General features: G+C 45.1%; 1 protein-coding gene across 1 annotated transcript; it reads left to right on the plus strand.

Annotated features, from left to right (window-relative positions):
- The first annotated feature begins 973 nt into the window (after window positions 1–973).
- On the plus strand, window positions 974–13611 carry PRADC1 (protease associated domain containing 1). Its single transcript, XM_089526411.1, has 5 exons — window positions 974–1121; window positions 6261–6361; window positions 10661–10770; window positions 12394–12561; window positions 13397–13611. Exons 1-5 carry the CDS (start codon window positions 1058–1060, stop codon window positions 13515–13517), a joined length of 564 nt encoding a protein of 187 aa, XP_089382537.1. The 5' UTR covers window positions 974–1057; the 3' UTR covers window positions 13518–13611.
- The last annotated feature ends 2684 nt before the right edge of the window (window positions 13612–16295 follow it).

The raw sequence follows: 16295 nt of genomic DNA on the forward strand, positions 1-16295 counted from the left end.
GGAATATTGTGGTTCTGGGCACCACAATTCAGAAAGGACATTGAGAAACTGGAGACATGAGTCCAAAGGAGGATGACTAAAATGGTGAAGGGTCTGGAAACCATGAAGCCCTATGAGGAAGGACTTAGGGAGCTGGGGATGTTTAGCCTGGAGAAGAGAAGATCAAGAGGTGATATGATAGCCCTGTTTAAGTATTTGAAAGGATGTCATATTGAGGATGGAGCAAGCTTGTTTTCTGCTGCTCCAGAGAACAGGACCCGGAACAATGGATGCAAGCTACAGGAAAAGAGATTCCACCTGAACATTAGGAGGAACTTCCTGAGAGCAAGGGCTGTTCGACAGTGGAACACACTCCTTCCTCAGAGTGTAGTGGAGTCTCCTTCCCTGGAGGTCTTTAAGCAGAGGCTGGATGGCCATCTGTTAGGGATGCCTTGATTGAGAGTTCCTGCATGGCAGAATGGGGTTGGACTGGATGACCCTTTTTGGGGTCTCTCTACGATTCTATCATTCTATGCTTATGATAACATAAGAATTGCTGACAGTAAGGGCTGTTTGGCAGTGGAAGATGTTCCCTTGGAGAGTGGTGGGGTCTCCTTTGGAGATCTTTAAGCAGAGCCTGGATGTTATTATATTTTATCATTATACTCTTATCTATGGTGCTGTGACTCTAACAACACAGCAGCTCTTTCTCCAATATATTCTGTCCTAACAGCAGCCAAGTGCAGATCTGTCACCAGGACAAAGGGATGCTGCTGTGGCACTCGCTCCCATGCCTTTAAGAAGCAAGCCACAAGCTTTCCCTGATGATCTGCGCACTGGAAAGGCAGGCACACGGCCCAACGCGAGAACCCCATCTGTGACAGCCACATGACTGACAAAACCCCTTCCCAATGGCATCACTTGATGCTCTAGTGCTTGTCCAATGAGAGGTAAGGCCGGAGGTGGGTTTCCCCTCCTTCTGTCATGAGAGATTTGGGTGCATGATTCACATCCAGAGGCACAGAGAAAGAGCTTGAGAGAGGGACCCTGTGGCACAACCGTGTGGCACATCCCAGCCATGGTGCCCCCTTGGCCTGGATGGATGGCCAGCTTCTTGCTCTGCTTTGGCTCCTTGGCTCACGGTAAGCATCCCATGGCTTTTAAGGGCTTGGGGCTCTTTTAGCCTGCAATCGCACACTACCATCTCTGGACTTGTCACTTTGGAGCATCAGCTAGCATAGCAAGCACCCACACTTGCATGGGAGGAACATTATGCCACCTTAGCATGCTCCTGCCCTAAAGTCCAGTTCTTGCTGCTCATGCTTGAAGTCTTTAGGGGTATTTCCCCATTCCTGAGCCTTTTTTTCACCCTTGGCAGGCACTGCGCATGCAAAAAGAAATCTCTGAGCCTTTTCCCACGCATGCAAAAAGAAAGGCTCAGAAACTGAAAACAGAGAAGAAGAGGAAAAGGTGGAACAAGAAGAAAATCCAAAGAGGTTTAGTCCTGGAATACAGGCTGCCATGTTCTGTTTTGACTGGTCACTTGGCAACTTTCCTATGCCCATGTTCACATGCACTCATTTAAACGGCACAAGAGCAAGCCAGGTTACGAATTTCTTTTTGGCTGGTTACTTGGACACCTTCATGCACCCATGTTCACTTGTGTGCGTGTTAATGGTGCAAGAGCAAACCAGGTTGTGAATTTCTTTTTGACTGGTCTCTTGGCTGCTTTCATGCACCCATGTGCACTCAGTCCAAACGCAAACCAGCCTGCAATGTTCTTTTTAAGTGGTCAGTTGGCAGCCTTCATGCATCCATGCTCTGTTTACTTTTCCTTCTCCTCTCCGCTTTCTTTACACCTCTCTTTTCTCTCTCTTAGACTCACCGGTCTTACAACATTAAAACTGGCTTGCAAAAATGCGAAACAAATACAGTATACACACAAAAAGCTTTCACTGAAATGAATCAGACTTATCTCTCATTGCAGCCAAAGAAGTGTTTGTTCATTCATTCATTCATTCATTCATTTCTGTATTTCTATGCCGCCTTTCTCCCAGGAAGGGACCCAAGGCGTCTCATAGATAAAATCAGTTTGAAAGGTTTTACAATAAATTTTTTAAAACAATTCAAATAGCTTGTTAAAAACAGTATAAAATGACACGTGTGTGTGTGTGTGTGTGTCATTTTATTTGTTTTATTTGTTATTTGTGTGCCAGTTATTTGTTACATCTAAAAAAAATAGGAAATTTCACGTCTAAATTCCAACCAAACAAAAACACAACCCCAAACTCCTAAACTCTGGACACTGTCTAGAACAATTCTAACCCAAAAGCAAAAACAAAAGACGAAGATGCGCACAAATGCACCGAACGGGACAACGGCTTCCAGGAAACCTGACTATTGTTCTTTAATAATAAAAGGAGTCGAACTCCCTCTAAATTATTAATAAGTCTATTCATTACTTCAAATAACCCTTTCTAAAATATTGGAAGAACGAGATAGATATATTATACTTAATAAAATCTCTACTTATATGTCTCTTTTCAAAACCCACAAAATCATTATGAAACCCCTCTTATTTTTCATGTGATCAATCAGCATCCTCCCATTTGTTCTGAAAATGATCAAAGTTTTCTCATGCATCATCACTACTGTTAACGGATCCAATGGTTCTTTGGTTCTTCTTCGGAGGAGGACTTTAAACAGAGGTTGGATGGGCATCTTTTGGGAGAGTTTTAGTTGTGTATTCCTGCATGGCAGGGGCTTAGACTATATGACCCCTTGGGTCCCTCTTTCTCTTCTATGTGTTCATTAGTGTGTGACACAAAACTTTATTGTTGTTGTGTGGCTTCAAGTGTTTCTAGCTTATGGCAACCCTAAGGCAAACCTATCACAAGATTTGTTAGAAGGGGTTTGTCGGCATTGCCTTCCTCTGAGGTTGAGAGAGGGTCACTTGCCCAAAAACTTTACATGCTTTTTTTAAATTGGCATTGCATGTCTATGTTAAAGGCACAAGAGCAATCCAGGCTGCAATGTTCCGTTCAACTGGTCACTTAGCAACCTTAGTGCGCCCATGTTCTCATGCACACATGTTAATGGTGCAAGGGCAAACCAGGTTGCGAATTTCTTTTGGACTGGTCTCTTGGCCACAAAGTCAATAGGTAGACATAAAACTCCTTGGCTTTCCTCCTCCCGGCCACATTGCCCTTGGATTCCCCCCGGATTTCAGACTTGGTCCGTGATTGTATAAGAAGAAAAGTCACTGGAAACAATGCCAACCGGGCTGCATTCCAGGCAACCAGCTGCTGCCATGCTGCAAAAAATAGCAGAAAGCTCAGGATTAAAAATAGACCTGGGACTTCAAGCCCACATGCCACAGACTCTGGAGCAACGCAACAGGAATCTTCCAGGAGTAGTCAGAGTTTTTGCAGCCCTGCCAAGGATTTGGTCTAAACATCTCGCCTTGGCCCCTCGTGGCTTATGGGAACCCTTGATTTGGCAACACAGCAACATGGTTCTTCCATGGGACAATGTGAACATGGGTGCATGAAGGTTGCCAAGTGACCACTCAAAAAGGAATTTTCAGCCTGGTTTGCTCTTGCACCTTTAACATGGGCGCATGTGAACATGGGTGCATGAAGGCTGCCAACTGACTAAGTCTGGTTTGCTTTTGGACTTTTAACATGAGTGCATGTGAACATGGGGTGCATGAAGGTGGCCAAGTGACCAGTCAAAAAGAAATTTGCAGCCTGGTTTACTCTTGCACTATTAACATGGGTGCATGTGAACACAGGTGCATGAAGGTTGCCAGTTAATAAGTCAAAAAGAAATTCTCAGCCTGGTTTGCTCTTTTGCCTTTAACACTAGCACATGTGAACATAGGCACATGAAGTTTGCCAAGTGACCACACATAAAGAACATTGAAGTCTGGTTTGCTCTTGTGCCTTTAACATGGGGGCACATGAACATGGGTGCACTAAGGTTGCCAAGTGGCCAGTCAAACAATACATTGCAGCCTGGATTGCTCTTGTGCCTTCAACACAGGCATGCAATGCCAATTAAAAAAAATAGCCTGTAAAGTTTTGTGTTGTGTGCCTTCAAGTCGTTCCCAACTTAGGGCAACCCTAAGGCGAACTTGTCACGGGGTTTTCTCGGCAAGCTTTGCCCAGAGGAGCTTTGCCATTGCCTTTCCTGGAGGCTGAGGGTGTGGGACTACAAATCCCAGGATTCGATAGGACAGAGACATGGCAGCTAAAGTGCTATCACAATGTTATAGTTGTGAAGTGTGAAAGACACCTGCATCAATACCTAGGAGGCAACTGCCTAAGAAACCTGGCGCTCCATAATCCCCAAGACACGCTTGGAGAGCTTCACTCGGCTTAATGGAGCACATGCTTTGCTTTCATTGCTTAGCAATTATTTGGCAGTCTTGGACGAATTGTTAACAGGCCAAACAATTCCGTTTAAAATAACCAAAATAACCTGGTCCTGCCCAAAATTTTATCTTTGGGGTGGGGATTAAGTATATTAGTTCTCAGTTTTGGAAAGAAATTCCAGCATAGTGTAATGGGTTGAGCATTGGACTATGACTCCAGAGATTGGGGTCCGAATCCCAGCTCAGCCATGAAAACCCACTGGGTGACCTGAGCAAGAATTAGTAGCACTAAGAGCCAGTGTAGCGGTTTCAGTGTTGGGCTATATGACTCAGGAGACTAGGGTTCGAATCCCAGCTCACCCATTAAAATCATTAGATGACCTTGGCCAAGTAACACTCTCTCAGCCTCAAAAGAAGGCAAAGGCAAACCCCCTCTGAAGAAACTTGCCAAGAAAACCCTCTGTTAGGGTTTCCATAAGTCGGAAATGACTTGAAGGCATGCAACACCACACAACTGTAAAGAGTAAATGCATCATCAGGGAAACTGCAGATTAGGGGTGCATCTACACTGTGGAAATAATGCACTTTGACACCCCTTTAACTGCCATGGCTCCATGCTACAGGATCCTGGGATGTGTAGTTTCTGTGAGGCACCAGCACTTTATGGCAGAGTTTGACTTGTTTGCTCCACTTTAGCTGATCTCTGTGTAAAAAAACCCACATTGTGTAGGAAGGTGGTAAGGAGGCTCCTTACCATCCAGTTTGAAACCAGTTTCACAGTCACTCCCCATTGCCAGGTGAAGCTGGTGAGGTGAGATGTGGCTAGAGATTTCCAATGGAAAATTCGCCACACCTCCTTGAATTTGAAGTGAAGCCAAAAGAGAGATAAAACCAGTTTTAGAATGTGATGCAGGGCGTATGCATACTGCACAATGACAGCATTTGATATTACTAAGGATGCATTATTTTTGAAGTGCAGATTGCAGTCAGACTGGAATGCAACTGGAAAAGTACATTTTTAAAATGCAATAGGAAAAGTGAGATGACAGACAATAAACTGGGACTATTTCTACCAAGTCTGGACAGTTGAAGGGTACACACATACAGTACTATCTCCTCTATTTGAGATTCCCTTTCTGCAAAAGTAAAGTTGGCCCTCCGTATCCACGGATTCAAGCATCCACAGTTTGAAAATATTCAATACACACACACACACACACACACACACACGTATACACATACTGTACATTCCAAAACCCAAACCGTGATTTTTCCATTTTATATAAGGGACACCAATTTTATTGTGTCATTGTATTTAATGGGACTTGAGCATCCACAGATTTTGGTATCCACAAGGGATCTTGGAAACAAATCCCAGCAGATACCAAGGGCCCACTGTAGTAATATTAATAACAATAATAATACCCCATTGTATTTAATGGGACTTGAGCAGCCATGGATTTTGGTATCCTGGAACCAAACCCCAATGGACACCAAGAACCCATTACAACTGTTCCTGTTTTATGCCTTCAAGTTGTTTCTGATTTATAGCAACCCTAAGGTTGCTATAAACGTATCATGGGGTTTTAGTGACAAAATATCTTCTGAAGATGTTTGCACTTGCCTTCCTCTGAGGCCGAGAGAGTGTGACTTGCCCAGGGTCATCCAGTCCATTTCCATGGCCAAAATGAGGCCTCATTCCCACTTACAAATAAATTGGTTTGCGATCTGAATCAATGGATCGATTCAACAGCGGAGCGTGGTTCACACTACATTTGCCCCGCTCACTCTTTTAAGACAGTCTGCTAAAGTGCTTCCATGCTTAACTTGTGGAGAAAAGGCCACTGACTCATTGCCACTGGATCTCATGCCTTCTGCCTTCTCTCTTTGCCTTCTTGCTTCACAGCGTTACGCATCCAAGAATATCTCTACTTCCAAGTGCTGAGCCCTGGAGACATCCGCTATATCTTCACCGCCACACCGGCTAAGGATTTCGGGGGAGTATTTGTAAGTATGGAGTTTATCAGACTCAAGTTTTGGACCCTGCAATTGCGCTAAGGAAGTGTAAAGAACGTTGCGAAATGACTGTTTCGCGCAATGTCTTACCGCATTGCTTGCCTTTCCGTCATTCCCCTGTAACGTTATGTTAGCGCTACAATTGTGCAAAAGTTGCGCGAAAGTTGCGCGATAGTTGCGATTTCCGTGATGCAAAATCACGCATTGCGGAACTATTTACTACACCCACACCTTCCTTTTGTCTTTTGCATTTCGCAACAACATATTTGCGCATGCGCCTTGGAGGTTTTGGTGGCATCCTGACCTTTTTGCTTCTGGGGGGGAGAGGGGAAAGGGACCCCTTTCATTTACAGCCTCCTAGGTGTCCATGCAGGACAGAGGAATGGGGCTGGAATGGATGACCCCTAGGGGACCCTATCATTTTCAGCCTCCTAGGAGTCCATGCAGGACAGAGGAATGGGGCTGGGATGGATGACCCCTAGGGGACCCTATCATTTTCAGCCTCCTAGGAGTCCATGCAGGACAGAGGAATGGGGCTGGGATGGATGACCCCTAGGGGCCCCTATCATTTACAGCCTCCTAGGTGTCCATGCAGGACAGAGGAATGGGGCTGGAATGGATGACCCCTAGGGGACCCTATCATTTTCAGCCTCCTAGGAGTCCATGCAGGACAGAGGAATGGGGCTGGGATGGATGACCCCTAGGGGACCCTATCATTTTCAGCCTCCTAGGAGTCCATGCAGGACAGAGGAATGGGGCTGGGATGGATGACCCCCAGGGACCCCTTTCATTTACAGCCTACTAGGTGTCCATGCAGGACAGAGGAATGGGGCAGCCTCCTTGGTGTCCATGCTGGAAAGAGGAATGGGGCTGGAATGGATGACCCCTGGGGGTTCCTTACATTGGAAGCCTCCTAGGTGTTCATGCAAGACAGAGCCACCCCCCCTCCCCGGGGGTTGTCCTGGAAAAGGAAGGCCACTGGAAGGGAATGGGGTCAAAAAGCAGCTCAGCAGCATGGGAACTTTGCAGTCAGTAACTTTAGCATTGCGTTGCGCTGCTGCCTACCACACCAAACCATTTCGCAACACATTTCGCAAGATAACGGGAGACCATGGCCTGGCTTCCACTTTTGCCCGTAATGCCCCAAAAGGGGAAGAATGACACTTAAACTGAAGGCTGGCCAAGTACCATCAGGGGCTAGCCTGAAGAAGAAGAGCCCTCCCTCCGGTCCATCTGCCTTGGTCCAGGCCTCAGAGGGAGAGAAGAATGCTGGACCTGATTCCCTCCCTCCCTCACTATTCCCTTCTCCTTTTGTGTCGTGTCTTTTAGATTGTAAGCCTGTGGGCAGGGAACTGTCTGTTATCCCCTCTATTGTAAACAGCTCGGATTCCCAGTGATTGGGCGGTATATAAATAAAACCTATTATTATTATTATTATTATTATTATTAAACTACGGGAGTGTTGCGCAACGGGCTCCCATAGAAATGAATGGTGTCTGGAAGAACATCGCACTATCACGTTATTGTGCAACGTTGATGACGCTAACATTGCATGATAGGCAGGAAAAATCGCCAAAAACTCGCGTCTGATAAACTCCACTGAGAACCAAACCACAGCCATTAACTTGGATTGCATCCACACTACAGCAATAATCCGGTTTGACACCACTTTACTGCTGTGGCTCAATGCTATGGAATCCTGGGAGACGTAGTTCATTGTGGTGCCAGAGCTTTGGTTTCATCTGTATTGTTTTTGAACATTTTAATCTTTTAAACTGCATTTTGTTCTTTTCCACTATGATTCTATGATGTCTTTTAATACTGTATTAGTTTAATTCTATTTTAATGTTTCTTTTTGCATATTTTTAATGACTTTTTTTTTTTTACTGTAAGCTGCTTTGGGTTCCAAGCTGGGAGGAAAAAGCAGGATCATCATCATCATCATCATCATCATCATCATCATCATCATCCACTCCCAGAATTCCATAGCGTGGAGCCATGGCAGTGAAAGTGGTGTCAAACTAGATTATTTTTCCAGTGTGCATGCAGCCTGGGTCTTCTTTTTGGTATCATCCCCCCCCCAAAAAAAAAACCCAGGGGGGATGCAGCCTTTTAGGAATCTTTAAGGGCTCTATAAGGGATACTTATCTATTTCCCGCTCTGATGTTCCTATGCACAGGACACAGAAGACGTCTCCCCCGCACACTTCCCAGTTTTCTGACTCCTGCCAACTCAGCAATTATTTTTGTTCAGGATGCTTGACATGCGAAGATGAAGGTTTTCCCCTCTGCTCTAAGTGTGTTCCTCCCATCTGCTTCTTCTCTCTGCGGTGTCACAAACATTACTCATCGCATAAATCGTCACCAACAGAGTGGGATGCCGGAGTCACTGTGAGCAGGATTTGAACCCATGAAGGGGAAACACACCAGGAGTGACTTGCCCTTCACTGACCATTCAACTGTCAGCCTAGATTTTTTTCCCCTGTTTTTTTTTTTTTTTTACTATGTGGCCATGTTCTAGAAGAGGTTATTCCTGACGTTTTGCCGGCACCTGTGGCTGATATCTTCAGATTGTAATGAGTAATGGATTGTAATGAGCCTCCTTACCCTCTTTCTACAGTTTCTCTGAAGATATCAGCCACAGATGCTGGCGAAACGTCAGGAATAAACTCTTCTGGAATATGGCCACATAGCCCAAAAAACCCACAAAAAACTATGGATGCCGGCATGAAAGCTTTCGACTTCACAAGTCAGCCTAGACATTGCAACTCCCAGCCACAATGTCCCTTGCAACTGGACATTGCAGCTCCCATTGCCTGGACATTGCAACTCCTTATTGCTGTAGTGTTCACAGAACTTGGTAATCATATCCAAGGGTGGTTGTGTTGGCCATATAGCAAGTATATTCCAAAACCCACAAATCAGTGATACTTTTATGGGCAACCCAAATGCACAAAATCCATGTTGAAATGTCACTTACAAAACCTGGGATATGCTGGGAATTGTGGTCCTCTCCCAAAAGCAACAAGCTTTGGCCAAAGCATAAGGAAAATCCTGAAACTGAACCACTGTCACTTTATTTCCTCTGAATGATGTTTTTACCATCTCTGCCTGATGAAATAATCTGTGAAGGTCTCAGAGTTTGTTGTTGTGTGCCTTCAAGATGTTTCTGACTTATGTTTCGGGCAATTATTGGGTTTTCCTGGCAGTTTGCCTTTGTCTGAGGCCGAGAGAATGTGACTTTCCCAAGGTCACCCAATGGGTTTTCAATGGCCAAATGGGAATTCAAACCCTGGTCTCCCAGAGTCCTAGTCCAACAGGAAAACCACTACCCCACATGGACTCTGTTTCAAAGCTAGAGTAATGTATTTTTATATCTTTTCGTTGACCCATTAGTGGTATTGAGACTCCCTTATCTGGAATTCCGAAATGACAAATAATCCAAAAGCCAAAACGTTTTCCATGAGCGGCTGAGATAGTGGCACTTTTGCTTTCTGACAGTTCAGCATACAAAAACTTTGCTTCAGGCACAAAATTATTAAACATATCACACATAAAATTACCTTCAGGCTATGTGTATAAAGTGTATACAAAACATAAATGAGTTTCATGTTTAGACTTGGATCCCATCTCCCAAAGATCTCATGATGTCTATGCAGTTATTCCAAAATCTGAAGAACGCTGAAATCCAAAACACTTCCCATCCAAGCATTTCAGAGAAGGGAGGCCCCATCTGTACCTAGAGATGGAGTTTGGATGTTTTTGTTTGCTTGTTTTATGGCCAATGCAGCAACCAAGGACTGTGCTGTAAAACTTGTGTAATTGTGGAGTTGAAGGCTTTCATGGCTGGCATCCATAGTTTTCTGTGAGATTTTCGGGCCATGTGGCCATGTTCTAGAAGAGTTTTCTTCTTGATGTTTCGCCAGCATCTCTGAAGATGCCAGCCACAGATGCTGGTGAAACATCAGGAAGAAAACTCTTCTAAAACATGGCCACATAGCCTGAAAAACCCACAAAAAACTATTTGTGTGATTGTGTTTTTCCCTTAACCAGACAAAGGCCATAGTTTCTAGTGCAGCCTACCTCCAACCTTTCATCTCCCATCAGTGTAGTCCTATGCTGGCTGGGGATGATGGGCATTGCAGTCCAACTCCAAATTGGAGAAGGATTTTTTTGGTGTATACAGAATGCCAGGGACGGGAAGGGGAAAGAAAAGGAGGGTCTGTGTTTTCTCATCATGTTCTACAGCCTGTGGTTTCACCTTTTTGTACTTCTCTTTCCCCTGTTGAAGAACACAAGGTATGAGCAAATCTACCTGGTTCCAGCAGACCCTCCAGAGGCTTGTGGAGTGCTTAACAATGGTGTCTTCATTGATGGCCAGATCGCCTTGGTGGAGCGCGGGTGAGTTTCTTTGCACACCAAGCTCTTTTGCTGGTGCCGCTACATATGGAAAAGAAGTTGGAGCAAAACGATGGAGGTTGCTGGTTTCCATTGTTGGTGGGGCAGTGACTCCTCTCTGGATTTTAGCCTGAAGTTTAAAGGAGCTATCCCAGATGCTGAACCAATTTTGGAGATAAGCCCAAGTAGCTTGGATAGTACAGTGGGCCCTTGGTGTCCACTGGGGTTTGGTTCCAGGACTCTCTGTGGATATCAAAATCCAGGGATGCACAAGTCCTGTTATATGCAATGGCAGGGTAAGATGATGTATCTTATATAAAAGGGCTGAATCAAGATTTTCTTTTTGGAATTTATATGTACAGTCACCCCTCCTTTCTTGTGGACTTGAGGTCTGCGGTCTTGAATATTCACAGAGGGATAACCTCTGTTACTTTCAATGACACATGCCCCTGGGGCACGTGGTACATGTCCCATGAATGCTCGTGGGCACATGCCCAATTCAATTATTATTATTATTATTATTATATTTATTTATTTATTTATATCCCACCCTTCTCCCAAGACTGGGACTCAAGATGGCTTACAACATTATAAAACACCATGCAGTTAAAAAGATACAAAAACAATAAGGTTAAAATAGGATTAAATTACTACAATAAATAAAACAATGCTAAAATATCAAATACTTTAAAAGATAAAAATGCCTAAAATACAGGGCTTGAATATAGGTGAGTCTCCATTTTCCCAGGGGCATCCAGAACAGATCCCCTGTGAAAATGGAGGGCCATTTTCCAGCCGTGGATGGTTGAATCTGTGGCTAAAAAATCCATGGATATGGAAAGACACCTGTAGTTTCAAAGTTCAAGCTATACCCCGGAGCACATTGACCACCCCAGCAATACAGGAGCTTCTCATCACTGCTGTTTTACAGGTAACAACGTTGGCTGAGATCCTAGGTCAGCTACTTAACTACTTGGCCTGACCTCTCCAATTCTGTTGTACCAGGCAGCAGCCTCTGCGAGTGACAGATTATTATTATCATTCCTGATTTATGGTGACCCGAAGGCAACCCTATCATGGGGTTTTCTTGGCAAAATTGGTTCAGAGGGGGTTTGCCATTGCCACCCCCTGAGGCTGAGAGAGTATAACTTGCCCAAGGTCACCGAAGCTGGGATACGAACCCTGGTCTCCAGAGCCATAGTCCAACACTAAACCACTACGCCACATTAGTGTTTCAGTTTTTATTTGTACCCTTCTCAACGACCCCAAATTGGGACGCAAAGTGGCTTACCATCTAAAAGCACGATAGCATTAAAAACCTGCGAAAGTGTCAATTAAAATAGAATTAAACCATTACAATATTAAAACATCATTTGTCCTCTCTCCTGTTGATCAATGCACATTCCTGACATCCCTCCGCCTCCAAATTTCCAGCAATATCTGACTGCAACGGTCAAAAGCAGGATTCCTGTTGCAATTCCTCCTTGCATCCGCGATGAGAGAGGGGTGGAAGTGTCAGTGTGCTATAGCCTCGTTCAATTCAAATGCCCATAGCTTTGGTGTCCATGCGCCTAATGGTCATTCATATCGGTCTAAGTTTCAGCACTCCCACCATCTTTCCCCTAGGGGCTGCTCATTCCTATCTAAGACCCGCATTGTCCAAGAGCATGGAGGCCGTGCAGTGATCATTGCTGACAATGCCTATGACAATGACAGCTCTTATGTCGAGATGATCCAGGACAGCACCCAGCGGACAGCGGACATCCCTGCCCTCTTCCTTCTTGGGAGAGATGGGTAAGTGGCCTAGGGTCTGTACCATGAGATGAGCCCAAGAAGGTGAGCTCAGAAGTTCTGGGTCCCAACCTTCACACAGCAATGAATTAATTGATGGCAGCAGTAGGCAACCTCCAAGGATTGTGGGAACCACACTGGCCTTCCTTGGGATATTGGGGGGCTGCACCCCATGCAACTCTTTCACCCCTCAAAAATACTTCTAAAAATGGGACTCCAAATGCCCATGTACTTAACTTTTCCCACTCCTGCTTTAATGGGAAGTCATAGAATCATGGAATCACAGAGCTGGAAGAGACCACAAGGGCTGTCCAGTCCAACCTCATACTGCCATGCAGGAACCCACAAAGAGAGTGTGACTTTTCCAAAGACACCCAGTGGGTTTCAATGGCTGAGCAGGGATTCAAACCCTGGTCTTGACTTGTAGTCCAACACTCAAACATGAGAGCATGCTGGCACTAAAAAGGATATAGACTTTTCTTGGCAAGATTTATTCAGAAGGGGGTTGTCACCACCTGCTTCTGAGGCACAATATACTTGCTGCAAGTTTTTGAAGCTTCATGGGCTTCTTCATTAGGCAAGATGTTACAAACCTTGCCTGATGAAGAAGCCCATGGAGCTTCAAAAGCTTGCAACAAGTATAATGTGCATTTCAGTTGGCCAATAAAGGTATCACTGATAGATTTTTGTTTGCATTTATTAAATGCCCAACACAGCTACCCCTGCATGTTTTCTGCTTCTGAGGCTGAGATTGTGCGACTTGCCCAAGGGGACTGTTAAAAAAAAGTTATCATTTTTTAAAAAACCATTAATTCCCATCCCTGATTCCCATTTGTAGGTACATGATCCGGCGATCCTTGGAGCAGCACGGCCTCCCGTGGGCGGTCATCTCCATCCCCGTCAACGTCACCAGCATCCCGACGTACGAGCTCATGCAGCCTCCGTGGACTTTTTGGTAGCACACGTGGCCAAGGATGCTGGTGGCCACATCAAGGAGAAACCAAAGAGCAGAGCTGGGCTGGAACAGCAGAGACTCCAATGTCTTGTGAGCAACCTGCGAAAGGATCATAGACTAGCGGCTCATGACTGATTGAATCTCCTCAAAGCCTCCGGAGCCATACTTAGGAAGAGAGGGACCTTTTCCTGGTCCACCTGGCCTAGTGTTCTCAACTCTTGTCCAGCAGCAATAACTTTTCAGGGTTTTAGGTAGGATATTCTCCTAGCCATTGCTGGAAACTCCTGATCTTCCCTACCATCGGGGTCTTCCAGACACATAAGAGGAGCCTAAGAAGCTGGTTTATTATGAATCAGAGCCTTGGTGCATCTAGTCGAGTTATTGCTGATTCTGACTGGTCATGGTTTCAGGTAGAAACGCAGCCATGTTTTCCCCAGCTGGTGGTGGTGGTGGTGGTGGAGGTCCCAGGACCTGGACCTCCTTAGCAGCCCAAATCAGCTAAGATCAAGGGGGGTTGGGTCCTTTGGGGGATCCTTTTTCTTTTCCAGATGAAAAGGACTTGCTTGCAACCAGCGAGCCAGCGTGGTGTAGTGGTTTGAGTGTTGGATTATGGAGACCAGGGTTCGATTCTTGCTTGGCCATGAAACCCACTTCATGATCTTAGGTAAATCACATGCTCTCAGCCTCAGAGGAAGGCAATGGCAAGGCTCCTCTGAACATATCTTGCCAAGAAAACTCCATGATAGGTTCACTTTACGGTTGCCATAAGTCGGAAACTACTTGAAGGCGCACAGCAGACACACAACTCTCATTGGCACTGGCTGGTCTCAGGTGGACATTGCTATTGCTGGACCAGATGAGGGAATGGCTAGCCATTGCTGAAGTTCTGTTGCCAACTGCACAACCCACACAGTTGTGAAATTTGCTAGCTTTAGCTAATATCTCCCATCTCAAGGGAGTAAACGGGTTGTATGTTTGAAAAAGGAAACTTGTTCCTTTTTCCTTTGTTGTTGTGTGCCTTCAGGTCATTTCAGACTTATGGCGACCCTAAGGCAGATCTATCATGGGGCTTTCATGGCAAGATTTGTTCAGAGCTGGTTTGCCATTGCCTCCCCCTGAAGCTGAGAGCGTGTGACTTGCCCAAGGACAACCCAGTGGGTTTTATGGCTGAGCTCCTGGGCATTCAGAAAACCAGGCTCTCCCACCTCTCACAAGCTTTGTCCCTGAACGAAAACATCATAAGATGCCCAGCGTGGCTCCTTTTTTGTTCTGATCTGCGATGGTGGAGCCATCCTTCCTTGTTGCTGCTCACCCTGAAACAAACCAACATTGTTAACCTTCTGTGGGTGCATCTACACTGAAGAAATTATGCTGTTCGACATCACTTTACATGCTGTAGCTCCCTCCTATGAAATCCTGGGATTTGCAATTTTACAAGGCCTTTAGCTTTCTCTGTCAGAGTGCTGGTGCCTCACAAAACTACAAATCCCAAGATTCTATTAGATAGCACTATGGCAGTTAAAGTACTGTCAAGCTGCATTATTTCCTCAGTGCAGATGACTTATTAAATATATTCAAAGCCTGCCGACTCTTGGTACATAGCTATGCTTTTCTGATCGGTTCCAGCTGCAACTCCCATAGTCCCAGCCAAGGAGCTTGCTGGCTGGGGATAATGGGGGTTATAATCAAAACAATCTAGAGGGTGCCACGTAGTGGAAGGCAGTTACAACATGTGAAGTCACAGACATAGAAGGTTTTTTTACCCATGACCCTGTCCAAAACTGAGGAAGTCAACTCTTTCAGGTATCAGATGATTTTTGTGAACTGCTGAACATTAAATATCTATCTCTATTCCCGTCTTTATGCTTTCTTCATATTCAGAGAAGATGAACGCTGTCCAGGCTGCTCTGGAGCATCTCTGATTTTTCAGGTCTTTGCAAAATGCACCCAAAGTTCAGTGTTTGGCCGTCAAAAGAAATACCAGGCTTACCACTTACTGCCCTTTCCACCTTCCCACTCTCCTGAACTGCACTAGAGCTCCCTAGCAAATATTTCTAAGATCTTTCCGAAACAGTGCTCCTCTTCTTCTTCCTGGAGAGAAGTGACCAGTGGGGTGTCCAGTGGGGCTCTGTCCTGGGCCCAGTGCTATTCAACATCTTTATCAATGACTTGGATCAAGGAATAGGGGGCATGTTTATCAAATTTGCAGATGACACCAAATGAGGAGGACAGGATCAAAATTCAAAATGACCTGAATAGATGAGAATGCTGGGCCAAAACTAACAAAATGAATTTCAACACAGAGAAATGTAAGGTACTTCACTTAGGCAGAAAAAAATGAAATGCATATAGGATGGAAGACACCTGGCCTGACACAGTACACGAAAAGCAGGATCTAGGAGTCTTAGTAGACCAGAAGCTGAGCACAAGTCAACAGTGTGAAACAGCAGCGAAAAAAGTCAATGCAATTCTAAGCTGTATCAATACAAGTATAGTGTCTAGATCAAGGGAAGTAATAGTGTCATTCTATTCTGCTTTGGTCTGGCCCTACCTGGATAATACTGTGTCCAGTTCTGGGCATCACAGTTCAAAATGGACATTAAGAAGCTGGAGCGTATCCAACGAGGGTGGCCAAAATGGTGAAGGGTCTGGAAACCATAAAGCCCTATGAGAAGAGACTTAGGGAGCTGGGTATGTTTAACCTGGGGAAGAGAAGGTTAAGAGGTGATACAATAGCCCTGTTTAAATATTTGAAGGGATGTCATATTGAGGATGGAGCAAG

Source organism: Sceloporus occidentalis, unplaced genomic scaffold (assembly GCF_023333645.1).
Source record: "Sceloporus occidentalis isolate IW3139 unplaced genomic scaffold, rSceOcc1.0.p SCAF_5, whole genome shotgun sequence".
In the NCBI taxonomy this organism is placed as follows: Eukaryota; Metazoa; Chordata; class Lepidosauria; order Squamata; family Phrynosomatidae; genus Sceloporus; species Sceloporus occidentalis.